Below are 17,274 nucleotides of genomic sequence, written 5' to 3'. Positions count from 1 at the left end.
TTTTTGAATGTAGCATTTTCACCATAAGCCTAAGCTCTTCACTCAACCCACTCATGAAGTTGAGCATGAGGGATTTTAACTCCTCAAACCAGGCCTGGTAAGCCTGCACTCCTCCTTCCTGCTTGAGTTTATTGAACTCTTCTACTAGATCCATTCTGTTTCTATCTCCAAACCTTTAACATAATTTGTCCACAAATTCATTCCATGGACACTCCACTCTCACCTTCGACTACCAGGCATCCTTAGCATCATTGAGATAGGCAGTTGCTAAAGCCACCCTATGCCCCTTCGGTACATTGTACCAACTGAACATACGTTCACATCTCCTCACCTACCACTATGGGTTACTCTCATCAAATAGGGGGGTCTCCAACTTAGGCATTTGAAACCCCAGCTAATTTGGGACAACCGGTTCCTCTCGCTATTGTTCCACCATAGTCTCCACTTTTGCCGGGGCCACCTCAATTTCTGAGGGCCTTACATTCATATTTCCTCCCCCATGCCTGGTGAGGACTGGCTGTGTTCTTTCTCTAGGGGGAAAATCAGGGGAGAGCCTTACCTGATTATGTCGTGTAAACATAACCATGAAGCTCTGAAGCTAATCTCTGATATGAGTCCCCATTTCCTCTCTGATTTGTGAGATTGCCCCATCTAACTGTCTCTCCAATCTGCCAAAAGAATTATCCATTTTCCGATACATCGCCAAGATCGCTTCATGGTTCCTAGTGGATCCAATCTCCAGTAATTCCACTCGGGCTTGTAGATCAGAAACAATAGAATTGAATTGCTACACCTGCAACTCCAAGTTTTTCATTTGCATCCCTTTCGCCATCTCAAACTCCTCTGAATTACCACTGGCCCAGTCGCGCTCTGATACCAAATTGTCAGATCTTAGAGATCTAACAAGAATTCTATAGAGAATTCTAGAGAACAAGGGAAGAATTTGATAGAAGAACACACACACACACACACACACACACACAGAGAGAGAGAGAGAGAGAAATGAAATGAGGGAGAAATTCATAATGATTTTGAATTCAATTTCACGATGCCTCAAACACATGAGATTGAGTCCTTATATAATGGATCTCGCATTCATCCTCCTGTCAAAACTGAATTAGAATTAGAATTACACATTAGCCTATTCTAGAATCAACTAACAACTTCTATAACTACCTGTTCATATAAGCACACCACTTGCACATGTAGGCCCTTTCTAGGTACTTAGAACGTGACACTGTCCTTCTTAAATAGATCAATTAGGGGTTTGCTGATAAACCCATAATTCCTCTCTTGTAATAGCTGGTTGGTCCTAGGAATCCCCTTAAGGCCTTAACAGTGATAGGCCTTTTCCAAGAGGTCATGACAACCACTTTCTTGGGGTCTGTGCTCACCCCAGAACCAAAAATGATGTGCCTGAGATACTCCACCTACTTTTGGGTAAGGGCACATTTTGACCTCTTAGGATATAGTTGGTTCAGCCTAAGGACCTCAAATGTAGTTCTCAAGTGGTTAAGGTGTTGGGCAAAAGGAGGACTATACGCAAGAATATAATTAAAGAAAACTAAAATGAATTCTCGTAGATTTGGTTCATTAGGGCTAGAATGGTGGTTGGGGCATTGGTGAGACCAAAAGGCATCACTGTGAATTCATAGTGCCCATGGTGGGTTCTAAAGGTTGTTTTGGATTTGTCCTCTGGTCTCATCTTGATTTGGTGATAAATAGATATGAGGTCTAGTTTGGTGAAAACTGCAGCATGTTTTAGTTCATCTAATAGGTCTTCAATAATTGGGATGGGGAGCTTCTCCTTGACAGTAATGGCATTTAGTTGATGGTAGTCAACACAAAATTGCAATGAGCCGTCTTTCTTTTTGACTAGTAGCATAGGTGAGGGAAAAGGGTTGTGGCTGGGCTTTAATAATGGGTTTTTGAATCATGTTTTTCCCCAGCCTTTCAATCTCAGTCTTTTGAATGGGGGGATATTGTTATGATCGTATGTTAACAGGTTTAGCGTTGGATTTGAGAGAAAGGGCATGGTCAAGTGTTCTTTTAGGGGATAAGTGTAACACCCCGCCTTCCAGGGCATTAATATATGTTAGGATTTTTTTTTTTTTTCCAAACATAAACTGACAATAAATCCTCCACATAACTTTTATTTAATAACACTCCCAAACATAGTAAAGGAATGATACAATTTAAACATAAGCGGAAGCAAGATCAGAACCTGCATGAAACCTTGAAAATATAACCTGGGTTCATCAACATCATTTACTCAACACATTTATTTAAAATCTAAATAATACAGCCGAATGAAACATATGGTCTACCCTCACATGGGACTCACAAAATTTCTGTCGTGATCAGGCCTCGATCACCTCCTTGCCCTTCCGGCCGCTTGCCTCGCCTGGAATGTGGAATATTCCAGGGACATAGTCCAATATTAAAAAATGAAATCTTCTAAGTGAGGGTTAGACAAGCATGAATGAATGAGTGATGCATGGACATTTATAAGCATATACCTTTAGTGTAACTTCCCTGGCCTACCAGCCCGGCACGGAACCTAAGCAAAATCCCGAACCTCTGCAAGATAACCCTAACGTTGTTCCATCAATTGCCCTCGGGAAATTACGGCTACACTCTTAGGACGACATCTCAACCTCATGCACGAGTTTCAATATGATGATAATATCATGCCATGTGAGTATCACAACTTTCCATGCAACAATATATGAACAAGTATGGCGAAATTGATCATAACTTATGTAAATATCATGCATAGAAAGGTAATCATATCGAATGTGGGTTATGGGGATAAAACCACTCACATTCCACAATTATCGAGATACCTCGAACAACGTGCAAACCGCCTCGTTTTACGTGCCAATTTTGAAATTCGCACCAAATGTTTCTCCTCAAATCCAAAGGCACCCTGAGTAAGCTCGAAAGGAGGCTCGAAAATCGGTCAACTGGAAGCTCAAAGTCTTGGTCGAACCGTCTGCCTTGCTTCTTCGGCGAGCTTCAAAACACACTGGATTCGACTCCTTTGCTCACCAAACTCTCCAGAATACTTCTACCACTCTCAAGGATCAAAAGCCCTCTATCCTTGCCCTTTGATTCAACCTAAAATGCCTTCGATTTCAAGTTCAAAGTTTTTAAAATTTTTGGCTACAACATGCTCTATTATAGGCGATGTTGAAGCCTGATTTACCTTTGGCCGCTTAGCCAATTGCCTTTGGAGTCTTCCTCTCCCCTGGATGGACCTGGAAGCACCCTCCCCCGACCGAAAAAAACGAGTTGCAGGTTGCCATTTTCGGCCAGCTTTCTTGGTCGAATTTTTCGAAATTCCGGCCACTCTGGTGGCCATTGTCGGCTCATCATCACCTCTTGGCCCTCCCTGACCATTGCCCATGCAACCCTAGAAGCATTCGGCGCCCCTCGTGGCCTGGTCGGTTTCCCATTGTTGCCATCTTTGAGTTTTTTTGCATTTTGGCCCCTCAACTTTTGGCCTTTACTTTTTTGCCCTTTTTACTTGGTCCCTGAATTTTTTAATATTGCATTTGAGACCCTCAAGTCCTAAAACATCCGTTTGACCCCGAAGATTTCGGAAAAAAAATCATTTTGACCTCCCTCTAGCAATTTTAGGGAACTTCACTTAGGCCCAAATATTCGTTTTGGTCCTAAACCTCTTCGTTTCTTCCTGAAACCACTGAAGGGTTGTCCTTTATGAAAAATCGAAGCCCCCTCAAGCTTCCGTTGACTTCTCGGAAGTCTCCTTTAAAGATTGGGTTTTTGCAGCCTAAATGGCAGCTGCATTTTTGCTGTACCGAAAATCGTTCTTGATTCGATTTCTTTTGGTCTTAAAAATCCTGTCTCGATATGCTCGTTAAAGGCGTCCTTTTTTCCTTAGTCATTTAAGCTCTAGGGTTTTTCCTTCGGCTGATTCGGTAAATTTTTTGTGCTTTTCAGATACCTATTTTCCGTGAATTTCCATTTTTCCTTTAAATAACAACCCAAAGTTCTTGGATATTACAATAAGGAATCAGGCTCTACAAATAGGTCCTCAAACTCAACTAATAGCATGTTATGAGAGTCAAATTCATGTACCTCCTAGTTGGACTGAAGCTGGCTGCTGACAGTCAACAATAGTTCACCACCTTGCTCCTGATTTCCCTCCATATCATCCATGGCATGAATAGAGAGCAGCTGGGCTACGGGGGACAGCTTACTTTTGAACATCTTTTGTAACTTCTTCCCAGTAATTAGCTTACATATACCCGTTTCCAAACTGCCTGTAAGAGTTAGTTTTTTCCCTTCCTTCTCAAAAGTCTCCTGCATTTTGTTGAAATCAAAGCTGATGGGACTAACAAGTCTTCATCCAGTCAACCCCCAAAACTATATCACATCCCCCTAACTTCAGCAGCCTTAGATCAGTTTCAAACTTTTCCCGATTCATCTCCCATCGGAAGCCAATACAAGCAGACTTGCTGAGTACCTTGCTGCCATTGGCCACAGTCACTGACAAGGGCTGTGTGCCAGTGAGTTTGCAGCCTAACTTCTTGGCTGTGTTCTCATCCAAGAAGCTGTAGGTACTCCCACGCACCTTCCCTTCCACCTAAATCATTTTGATATTGGTCAACCCCCTTAGGGCATGCAATGAAATCTCCCCATTATCCTCTTCTTCAACGTCAAGTGCAGCTGCAGGTATCTCTTCCCTTGCTTCTACTTCTTCTCTTTCCAGCAAGAGTATCTGTCTCTTGCACTGATGCCTTGGTACATATTTATCCCCACACCGAAAGCGTAGTTCAGCCTGTCACCTTTGCTCAACAATCCTTCCTCCTGGTGGCTGATTTGAAATGGCAGTGGATGGAACGGTCAACAGGTCTGCAAGTCCTGTTACCTTGCTGCAGAACAGATGAGATACATAAAATAGATAGGCAAATGAGTATTTTCAATTATAGCTATTTATGTTTTTTTTTTTTTGAAGAAATGTAGCTTGTTATGCCCTGTGAATGTTTTCTTGTCAAATTGTTCAGTAACAGTACCCTCTGTTGCTGTGATAGGGTTAACTTTTCATTCTCTACCACTTCTTTTTATACTGGGTTCACTCCCTTTGTGGTCTCCTATTAAAATATACAGGATTACTTATAAAAAATAAAATAAAATAAAACAGCAGGAGCAGCAACAACAAACCCAAGCCTTATCCCCACTTGGCAGGCACTGTTTATCAAAAAATGAAAGAGAGAACAAAAAAACTATGTAACCCAGAGACAACACCAGATACCACTAGGGGGAAGCAAAATTATGGATATGTATTATGCAATGTAGCTTAAAAATTTCAAGTTCCCTAACTGGTCTTTGCTGCTTGCAAAACTTAATTTTCCATCATATTTTATCCAGTGCCACATGATACTTCTGATGACTTTATATTATAGAGTTGTAGACCAACTTGTTAAAGTTGTAAGACAATTCTGGTCTCTGGATTTAAGCGTCAATTGTTTTATCATTATATTGTTATTTCAATGCCCCTTTTTCTATATGTGTGAAGTCTGCCTTGGGAAAATCTGACAAGTTCTCCATTGCATGCCTGTCTGAAAGGTCTTCAGTCTTTTTGTTTTAGATTTGATTGTTTTGCATACTGGCATGGAACTAGTTATTTTTGGCAATTGGTACTGCATTTGAAAAAATAGATTTTCTTGTGTTAAGTTGAAAATTATACAGCTTGGTGCTACAAATCTGCCTAAACTTCTTAATATACATGTGCAGGAGTATGTGATTGTATTGATAAAAAATGGCAGGAGCAAAGAAGAAGCAAGGAAAGAGTTGAATGTCTTTCTGGGCAGTGATAGTGATTCTTTTGTATCTTGGTAATTATTTTATGTTTAAGTGAATTGATATTGGGCTAGCTCTGTAAATTCTAGATATAATATTTGGTATTTCTGTTTTTCTATAGGTTGTGGGATCACTTGGGATCAAATCTTCATCTTTATGTACAACCTCAGGAGTCACATCTAGATGAAGCTGCTAAAGTAAAACCCACAACTGGGAACGAAACTGGTTCTCACCGCTTGGATTCTGATGCTGAAAGAGGAAAGTCTAATAAGTCATCCAGAAGCCGGCACAATAAGGAGTGGAGAGGTCTAGTAAGGGATGCCAATGAACCACCCCCTTTCCAAAGCTCTGTGATCGACAATGTTCATACAGATGAGAGGATTCATCATAAAGTCAGTCATGCTAAACGATCTCCTTCTCCACAAGCTGTAGCTCAGAAGAAGAGAAGATGGCCTGATGAACGGCAACAGGCTAAGGTTTGCAACATTTGTTCTCCTCCCCCCTCTCCCCCAACACCTCACGTGCGCACACGAAAGAATTTGGAAATGTTTATTAATCTTGACCTCTTTTTGAGTTTTGACATTTTGAGGCCTTGAAAATCATCTGGTTGGAGGATTGCACAGAAAACTGAAAAGCATAATGATGTATTTTCTTTTGTTTAGTCTGGTTGAAGTATTTTAACAGTTCAGGCTTTGGGCTAGTGATTGAGAATGGGCTCTTGGAGAGAGTTATTTGGGAAAGAAGAACTAGAAAGGATTTTGTAAGAGAAGCTCTGTATCATTACAACTTCAGCTTATTGTGAATGTGTGAAGTTCGCATTAACTTCTCATATAGAAGGTTATATTTTTAATTTTTTTTAGCTTTTTTGTGTTATGAACACTTACATTTAAGAATTTTTGCAAGATCCTTGCACTTGTATGGTAGTGCGCTCTTTTCAACCTTTCTGGCTTCTTTATGCCATTGTTGTGCTCTTTGTCAGACCCACCAGTTTTGCTGCACATGACACGAAGAAGGGACGAAGCCTGAAGGTTTTGTGGTACCAGAATTCTCTAGTTCCTTGTATTCTAGGTTTATCTGGGATGCTCTGGAGACCTAGGGTCTTCTAGGTTTTGGAATGTTCCTATGTAAATATCTAGTAGTTGTTTGTAGGCATTTATGAAGACTGTTCTAGAATTCAATCATAGCCCATTGATTAGGATCAACATTCAATCATGGGTTGTGGTGGAGTCTCTATAAATAGTTGTAGGCTCTTTTGTGTTTTGTATCCTAAGACTAGTTTATACTTGTGTATAAAGGATTGTAGAGAGCATCTTGTACTCAAGATCCTCACACATGCATGCAAACTAGGTTAGGTTAACTTAGCACCATGGGGGGGGGGGGGGGGGGTTAGTTGCCAAGTGAGGAGCTTGTGGTCGCTTGGTAGGGTCCAAGCCCATGGTTAGTTGCCAAGTGAGGAGCTTGTGGTCGCTTGGTAGGGTCCAAGCCCATGAGCCAACCCCCCCCCCCCCCCAAAAAAAAAAAAAAAAAAAAAAAACACACCAAAGCCCCAACACACAAAAAAGAAAAGAAAAGAAAAATTGATCATGTAGGGTCCTCATATGTATTTGTTATGACCTAGGGTTTAGGTGGGAAATTGGAAGAATTCGAGGGGGAATTAGGATAGAAATGGAGGGGGAAACAAACAGAAATGAGGGAGGATTAAGACATAACAGAGATATGGAGAGCATTAGAGGGAATCAGGAGGTTGATCAGAGAAGTTGAGAGAGAAACAACATTCAATTATCATTCCACAACACCTAACAATACATGTAATTTATTATTACTAATATGTCATTGGGGTTGTGACAGTATCTTAAGTGTTTCTATGGGAAAAATTGGTAAATGCTGATATGAGGTGGAGGTAAGGAAGTAGAGACATGCCCATCTAGTCAGATGGGACTTCAATGAGTATTACATAGTAAGGAGAGAAGGGAGGGGGGTGTGGGTAAGGGCTTTGGGAGTGAGTGCATGATGAGTAAAAGGTCTCCTCATTGAACAAGGGCTTCTTTCATAGCAGTTTGTACACAAACCTACTCTTGCTTTGCGAAGAGGTTGTTTTCACAACACAAACTTGACAATAAAGAAACCTTATTGGTGCTGCCAATGCCTGTCCTAAAAATTGAGCCTCAACCTTAATGAGCACAATAGAAAAATTTTGTATGGTTAATTATTTGTGACCAAGAACTTCAAGGGTTTTTTGTGTATTCCTCTTTTTTTTTTTTTTTTGGAGGACCTTTGGGGGGCTGGGGTGAATAATAAGTTTTCTACTTTAGAATAAGGAATCTTATGTATATGGATTCTTGGAGAGAGAACTTGGAGTCTTATTGTTAATGGAACTTCTCTTTGATGAGCTGATAAGCCTAATCCTCTAAGAGAACTGTCTTCTGATCAATAGAGGTTGTTAGAGATACCCGAGAGATTATTGTCCATATTTAGGGATTGATATGGATTGAATTCAGCTGATCTATCTTTCTATATTTCTATGTTAAATCTTCTTCCTAGGAGATTATATCTTAACTGTACTTTCTATTGTATCCTAGATTGTAAATATTTCCAAGTCTAGATTAGGAAACTGTCTAATTAGAAAACTGCCTATATGGGAGAATAAGTTGTATATATATTTCTTGTAACCCTACAATGAAAGTGTGATTGGATTTTTCGTCATTTTAACATGGTATCAGAGCCATAGGTTCATACCCGTGGGAGTAAGTCAATTTTTGGCTTCCGGTGGGCGTAGCCTACATCGATCCAATCTTCTTTCATAACCTTATAACCATGACGGACTCCATTGAATCCAGTAGAACACACAGAAGTTCCTTTTGCTGGAAATTCTAGTAATGGGGCAATGTCTGGTGGAGAGCTACAAAACATCCAGGCAGCTTATAAGTTGAATGGAAAAAATTACTTAAAGTGGTCCCAATTTATCAGGACATTCCTGAAGGGCAAAGGGAAGCTGAGTCACTTACTTGGAATCATCCCTAATGAGGATGATCTTGTTTTTGTTGCTTGGGATGAAGAGGACTCGTTGGTTATATCCTGGCTTTGGAATTCCATGCTGGCCGAGATTAGTGACACTATCATGTTCCTAAAGACTGTTAAGGAGATTTGGGATGCTGTGAAGCTCACTTATTCTAAAATACATGCTGCTGCTTAGATCTATGAGATTAAGACCAAAGTGGCAGCCACCAAGCAAGGATCTCGGTCTATCACCGGGCATGCAAATCTCTTGCAAACTTTGTGGCAAGAATTGGATCACTATTTATGCATTCAAATGAAGTGTAGTGAAGATGTTGCTATACAGAAAATGTTTGTTGAGAAAGAGAGGACCTATGATTTTCTTGCAAGTCTAAACTTGGAGTTTGATGCAATGAGAGTCCAAATACTTGGGAAGGCAGATTTGCTTTTTCTAAATGAGGTAATATCAATTATATGTGCAGAGGAAGGGCGCAGCGGGGTGATGCTTTAGACTACTTCTACAGATAGTTCAACACTCATAACCTTGAGGAATTCTAACCAGGAGAAACAACCTAGAGAGGACAGGAAGGTTTTTGATTCTTCCAAATGACGAACAGGGACACCTTGTGGTGCACATACTGCAAGAAGCCTTGACATACTATAGAGAAGTGCTGGAAACTCCATGGTAGACCAACTAAGGGTGGACAACAAAAAGGCCAAGGGCAAGTATTCATGGCCAGTTGTCAGCAACCTACTGAAGGAAAAGCTCTAGATCAAGAAGATACATTGGAGCTAAATCGGGAGGAGATTGAGAAGCTAATGAATCTATTGGGGTCGTTGGAAAAGAAACCTGGGACAAGTACATGCACTCTAGTCTTCACAGGTATATCTTCCTCGTCTCTTACCTTTCATGCTTCAGATATAACCCTCCCAAATACTTGGATACTTGACTTTGGAGCCACAGGCCATATGACATGTTCGGTTTCTATCCTATACACCATATTCTAGCACAAGGAAAATAACTATGGCTGATGGATCATTAACAACTGTAGCTGGCCAATGAGATGTCCTTGTAAACAATAACCTAATCTTAAAGAATGTTCTCCAAGTCCCTAAACTTTTCACCAATCTTGTGTCTATTCAAAAACTTACCACTGATGCTAATTGTTGTGTTATCTTTTATCCCTCATTTTGTGAATATCAGGCACATAGGAGGATGATTGGGCGTGCTAGGGAAAGAGATTGACTTTACTATCTTGAAGACCTTAGTGAACAGACTAATAAAATGAGAGTTTCCCCTGTATCATTCCTAGTTAAGTCCAATAAGGATAGGCTTTGGCTTCATCATTTTTGTCTTGGTCATCCATCTTTTAGGGTTCTTAAATTGCTGTTTCCTTCATTATTCAAGGGATTAGATGTTAGGGATTTTCATTGTGATGTGTGAGCTTGCAAAACATAGGAGAGTCTCGTTTCCTCTTTGTGGAAGCATGTAGCATTTGAGTAGCAACCTTTACTTATATTTTGATGATTGATAATTGTAATGCTTATATATGTTGTTGTTTGTGTTAGCATAAGTAGTGGTTGTTAGTTAGGCTTTTACTTGAGGCGGTTTCTATTGTTATAAGATTGCAACAACAATCTGTTGGTGAGGCGAGCTGTATATAAATCCAGCTACGCAATCTCCCTCTTGTAATTTTGTTTACATTCTCATTTTAGTAAAATTGAGTGAATTCCTTTCTTCATTTTCTTTCGCGTCTTTCTTATTGTGCCCTAGGGTTTCATTACATTCTTAATAATAACAGAAGTTCTCTTCATTTACATTGATTCATAATGATATATGGGGTCTTTCTCTTGTTTCTAATATCTCAGGGGCTTGATGGTTTGTCTCATTTGTGCATGATTGTACACGTGTAGTTTGGTTATACCTATTAAAAGCTAAATCTAATGTGTGCACAATTTTTCGAATTTTCTATAATATGATTAAAACTCAGTTTGGAGTTGAAATAAAGAGAGTTTGGTTAGACAATGCTAGAGACTATTTTAATCAGTCTTTGTCTATTTTCTTCCAAAAGACAGTGTATAATCCATGAGTTTTCTTGTGTTCATACTCCTCAGCAAAATGGAGTGGTTGAGAGACAGAATGGTCACCTCTTAGCTGTTACAAGAGCTCTTCTCTTTCATAATAATGTTCCAAAACAATATTGGGGAGAAACAGCCTTAACAACCACATATCTTATTAACCGGCTATCTTCTAGAAGTCTTGATTTCCATTGTCCGATTCATCTCCTCACAAAGGTCTTTCTTTGGTTCAATACTTCTAATGGTCTCACTCCCAAAGTTTTTGGCTGTTTAAGTTTTGTTCATATTCACACTCCTAATAGAGCCAAACTTGACCCTCGGGCTCTCAAATGTATCTTTGTTGGGTATTCCTCTACTCGAAAGGGCTATAAATGCTTTCACTCTCCTACCAAGAGGATTTTTGTTTCAGCTGATGTAAGTTTTGTGGGGGACAATTCCTACTTTAATCATCCATACCCTCAGGGGAAATTGCCTTCTTGGAAGATAGAGACAAAGACTTGTTCCTTCTTGATCTTCCTTCTTCTTCGTTGCCACCTTGGGTCTTTGTCTCACATGACTTACAAAGCATGATACAAAAGGAAAATCTACAACCTTCTTTTGGTCCACTATAGGTGTATTCAAGGAGAAAGGAGAAAGGTACCAACTCCTCCACCTATGCAGGCTACAATATCTGAACCAAGTTTTGAACCTTGCATTTTTATTTTTGAACCTAATTTATCCTCCATCAAACCTACACCTACACCTGATCCTGACATGAGTGCATGTGATCAACCTAATCTTAGTGATCTTGATCTTCTTATTGCCATCAGAAAGGGAACAAGGACCTGTATCAAACATCCTCTCCACTTGTTCATGTCCCACTCAAATTTGTCTCCTGGGTATAAAACTTTCCCCACCAGCCTAAACACTAGCCCAATTCCAAAGACTTTTCCTGAAGTATTAGGTAATGAAAACTGAAGAATGCCATGAAGGTAGAGATGGCAGCATTGGAGAAGAACCAAACCTGGGAATTGGTTAGATTGCCAAAGGGAAAGCAACCATTAGGGTGTAAATGGGTGTTCACCGTGAAATATAGATTTGTTGGGTCCTTAGAAAGCTACAAAACGAGGTTGGTTGCTAAAGGATATACCTAGACATATGGCGTTGATTATCTAGAGACTTTTGCTCCGGTAGCAAAGATGAATACAGTAAGGGTGTTATTGTCCTTAGCTGCTAATCTTGGCTAGCAACTGCAACAATTTGATGTAAAAAATGTTTTTCTACATGAAAACATAAAGGACAATGTCACGGAACCCAGACCAAATTTTGCTACGGATTTATTTATCTGTTATGTTCTTTTATTTACTTGTTATGTTCTTTATTATTCCATAGTAATTATCCTTTGTTCTAGCTGTTAGTTAGTTAGAGAGAATGTCCAGCTGTAAAGGTGTTTGGGATAAGACAAAATAGTTGGTTATGGGGGCTGCAATCTGCTGTGGCAGCACCCTAGGACAGCTATATAAGCCCCAAACGGCTCCTGTAAGGAATATTGAGTATCAATTAACAAATTCCAAATTTTACTCTCTGCATTCTCTCTATCTCCCAACTATTCTCTCCCTCAATCTTCTTCTTCTCTCTAAACCTTTCTCTTCTACTACAATTCCCTAGCCAATTCTAATCCATTCTGGAACGGAAGTTGACAGCAGTCACAACGCAACTGTGACATTTGGTATTAGAGCATTGATCCCGGCAGCAGAGGACCACGCGGAGTAATGGCCGAAGGCACTCGCATGAAGAATATGGAGTCACAACTCTAGCAAGTCACCTCGACCGTGGGGGAGTTCCAACATCGTGTGGATCGTTTGGAGTTGGGTTCTAAGAAGAACTACGAGGCTATCAGAGGACTGGAGCGTAGGCTTGAAAATGGTTTGAATTAGATGAGGGAAGATATCAACCAGATGAGAGAGGAGATGGGGAATCAGTTTCAACAATTCATGCTGATGTTCACCCAGCAAAACTAGGTAAGAATAGCCCTTGACTTCCCTCGTAGAGCTAGAATAGAACCCATTTTGCATAATGAGAGGGTGAACCGAGGCAATGGGACCGCAGAGGTTGAGGTTGAGCAGGACAATGAGATCGAAACTGAAACAAGGAGAGGAAGAGATGACAGACTTACTCCACCCCAACCAGGATTTCCAATGCCTAGAATGGAGATACCGGTATTTGAAGGAACTAATCCTAGGTGGTGGATTAGGAAGTGTGAACGGATGTTCAAATGGTATAATATACCAGTAGAAAGAAGGGTGGCCTTGGCTGTAGCTTACTTTGACGATACGATGGATGCATGGTTCCAAGGATGGACCTGAACGAGGGGGAATTACACCTGGAGGGAGTTTTCAGAGAAGCTATGTGAAAGGTTCGGGGAGAGGACCATGTCGGACACTATAGAGGAATTCAACAAGTTAAGACAAGTTTCCCATTCCCCTTGTTGAAGACCTTATGGATGAACTACACCAAGCCAAGTTCTTTTCCAAATTAGATTTGCGCTCGGGCTATCACCAAATAAGGATGAAGCCCGAGGTCATCCACAAAACGGCCTTCCGCACACACCATGGTCATTTTGAGTTCTTGGTGATGCCCTTTGGGCTCACCAACGCCCCAGCCACTTTCCAATCTCTAATGAACCAGATATTTGAACCCTATTTAAGGAAGTTCATCCTTGTATTCTTTGATGACATCCTTGTTTACAGCCCCACCTTGGACCAACACCTCATCCACCTAAGAACCACTCTTGAGGTCCTTAGAAGAAACCATCTATTTATCAAAAAATCTAAATGTGCATTTGGCCAAAACTAAGTGGAATACTTGGGACACTTAATTTCAGAAGAAGGAATCAACACCGATCCCAGCAAGGTGTAGGCCATGCTTAGCTGGCCAAAACCCACTACAATAAGGGCTCTTAGGGGATTTTTGGGGCTGACTGGTTACTACCGCAAGTTTGTTAAGGGGTATGGAGTCTTGAGCAAACCACTTACAAATCTATTAAAGAAGGGAAACTTCCAGTGGGGTCCGGAGGCAGACTTCGCTTTCGAAGGGCTGAAGTTGGCAGTAAGCAGGGTTTCCACACTAGGACTGGCGGACTTCAACAAGCCCTTCGTGCTAGAGACAGATGCTTGCAGAGTGGGGATAGGCGCGGTGTTGATGCAAGATGGAAGACCATTGGCTTTTCTAAGCCAAGTCCTCAGTCCTAGACACCTGGGGCTTAGTGTTTATGAGAAGGAGTTTTTGGCTGTCCTAATGGCTATTGAAAAGTGGTGCCATTATTTGGAGGCGAGAAGGTTTATTATCAAAACGGATCATGAGTCCCTGAAGTTTCTGCTCCAACAAAAGCTTCAATCTCAACTCCAAAAGAAAGGGATGACCAAACTAATGGGTTTGGACTACTCAATCCAATACAAGAAAGGGAAGGAGAACCTAGCAGCGGATGCATTGTCCCGGTGCCAAGAAGAAGCCAGATCTGCCGCCATGACTGTGGTAATTCCTGAATGGTGTAAAGAGGTGGTGGACAGCTATGAGGGAGATGACTGTATTAAGGGCCTCTTGGAAAAATTGGCTCTGGGAAGTGGGGAGGCAGAAAACTATACGATGAGGAATGGGCTGCTGAGGTATAAGGGCCGGATAGTAATAGGCCACAAGGAGGAGCTTAAGAGTAAAATTTTGCAGTCATTTCATGAGTCTCCTTTAGGGGGACATTGGGCCATCCAAAACACCTACTTGAGGGTGCAACATCTATTCCACTGGCCGGGGCTAAAGGGAACGGTCAAGGGTTTTGTCTTGGGGTGTGATACATGTAATGGACAAGTGTGTCCATGGACTTCATCGAAGGACTGCCACGTTCTGAGGGCAAGGATTGCATAATGGTGATTGTCGACAGGCTCACTAAGTTTGCACACTTTGTGGGGCTAGCACACCCTTACACAGCTCAGGAAGTGGCTAGGGCGTTCACTGACCGGGTAGTCGCAATGCACGGGGTCCCTAAGACTATCATATCTGACCGGGATAAGATTTTTACCAGTCACTTTTGGAGGGAGTTGATGAAAAATATGGGCACGAAACTCAACCTATCGACTGCATATCACCCTTAATTGGATGGGCAGACCGAAAGGGTGAACCAAAGTCTCGAAACCTACCTCCGCTGCGTGTGTTTGCTGCAACCTAAGAGTTGGCATAGGTGGCTAGCTCTAGCTTAGTGGTGGTACAATTCCAGCCACCACACATCAATAAAGATGTCACCCTTTGAAGTTGTATTTGGGTTTAAACCTTCAATTCTACCGGCCATCGAAGAGTGCATCTCAGCTGTTGCAGTTGAGGAGTATTTCCAGCAAAGGAGATGGGTGATACAACAACTCAAACAAGAGTTGGCGTTAGCCCAAAACCGGATGAAGCAGCAGATTGATAGGAGGAGGACTGACAGAGAATTTGGAGTAGCAGAGAATGTCTATCTACGGCTGAGGCACCCCCATCTTAAATCCATTTCTCAAGGACCAGTCTCTAAACTTAGCCTTAAATACTTCGGGCCTTTCCCCATAATGGCTAAGGTAGGCAAGGTGGCTTATCGTTTACAACTTCCCGAAGGCTCCCACATTCATCCAGTCTTTCATGTTTCCCTACTGAAGAAGTCAACGGGGCAGGAACGAGTGAACCCAAAGTTTCCTGCTTTACTTAAAGAGAAGGAAGTCACAAAGGAGCCAGAGGCTATATTGGACAGAAGAGTCATCTACCATCAAGGGGCTCCTCTTATGTAGGTGCTAGTCAGGTGGCAAGGAGAATTCGAGAGGGAGGACACCTGGGAGTACCTTCCCCAGCTACTACAACAATTTCCCCGAACCGCCAGCCTCCTAAATATTTCTTGAGGACAAGAAATCGCTGAAGGGAAGGGAATTGTCACGGAACCCAGGCCAAATTTTGCTGCGGATTTATTTACCTATTATGTTCTTTATTATTCCATAGTAATTCTCCTTTGTTCCAGCTGTTAGTTAGTTAGAGAGAATGTCCAGCTGTAAAGGTGTTTGGGTTAAGACAAAATAGTTGGTTATGGGGGCTGCAATCTGTTGTGACAGCACCCTAGGACAGCTATATAAGTCCCAAACGGCTCCTGTAAGGAATATTGAGTATCAATTAACAAATTCCAGATTTTACTCTCTGCATACTCTCTATCTCCCAACTATTCTCTCCCTCAATCTTCTTCTTCTCTCTAAACCTTTCTCTTCTACTACAATTCCCTAGCCAATTCTAATCCATTCTGGAACGGAAGTTGACAGCAGTCACAGCGTAACTGTGATAGACAAGATCTATATGGAAGTGTCACCTGGTTTTGGTTTTAAAACTAAGAAAAATGTGGTATGCAGGTTAAAAAAGGCTCTCTATGGGCTGAAATAGTCACCAAGAGCATGGTTTGGGCATTTCACAAAAGTTATGCTTGGTATGGGATACAAACAAAGTCAAATTGATCATATTCATACCTTGTTTGTACATCATTCGGCCACAGGGGGAGTAAGTGCATTACTAGTGTATGTGGATGATATCATTGTCATCGATAATGATAAGGAAGGAGTAGAAATATTGAAAGGATGCCTGATCAAGGAATTTGAGATAAAGGAGTTGGGCAGATTGAAGTATTTTTTGGGAATTGAAGTGACTCTTTCTAAGGAGGGTATTTTTATATGTCAACAGAAATATATACTTGATCTGTTGATTGACACTGGTATGCTAGGTAGCAAGGCTATTGACACTCCTTTTGAGCCTAATCATTGGCTAGGTGATGTTCCTGAAGATGGTGTAGTAGATGAAGAATCTTATTAGAGACTAGTGGTGAGACTCGTTTACCTATCACATACACAGCCAAACATTGCTTATGCAGTAAGTGTGGCTAGTCAGTTTATGCATAATCCTAAGGAGACTCACCTAAAGGCTGTGCACAAGATCTTACATTATCTCAAAGGGACTCCTAGTAGGGGTATATTATTCAGAAAGAGGGAAAAGCTGTTTCTCGAAGGATATATAGATGCTGATTATGCAGGATAAGAGGTAATCTTGTGACTTAGAGAAGTAAAAAATAAAATGTTGTGGCCCAGTCTGGTGCTGAAGCAGAATTTAGGTCAATGGCCCTAAGAATATGTGAATTACTATGGATTAAGATACTATTGGATGACTTAAGGATCTAGTGGACAGCTCCTATAAGACTCTATTGTAACAAAAAAACAGCCAATAGCATTGCACATAATCTAGTTCAGCATGATTGGACAAAACATGTTGAAGTGGATAGGCATTTCATCAAATAGAAACTAGATAGTGGATCGATTTGAACCCCCTTTGTACCTATGAGAGATTAAC

At 41.1% G+C, this 17,274-nt stretch overlaps 1 protein-coding gene across 2 annotated transcripts in view; it reads left to right on the top strand.

Moving 5' to 3' along the window:
• The window catches only part of LOC127786697 (nucleolin 1), a 59,024-nt gene that overhangs the window by 12,707 nt on the left and 29,043 nt on the right, over positions 1–17,274 (top strand). For both annotated transcript variants that reach the window (XM_052314295.1, XM_052314294.1), the window contains exons 2-3: positions 5,764–5,864; positions 5,951–6,305. In XM_052314295.1, the coding sequence (XP_052170255.1) occupies positions 5,764–5,864; positions 5,951–6,305 (456 nt within the window). The remainder of the gene's footprint in view (positions 1–5,763; positions 5,865–5,950; positions 6,306–17,274) is intronic.

The sequence above is a fragment of the Diospyros lotus genome, chromosome 12, assembly GCF_014633365.1.
Source record: "Diospyros lotus cultivar Yz01 chromosome 12, ASM1463336v1, whole genome shotgun sequence".
Taxonomy (NCBI): Eukaryota; Viridiplantae; Streptophyta; class Magnoliopsida; order Ericales; family Ebenaceae; genus Diospyros; species Diospyros lotus.
This window is presented reverse-complemented; position numbering and strand designations above follow the sequence as displayed.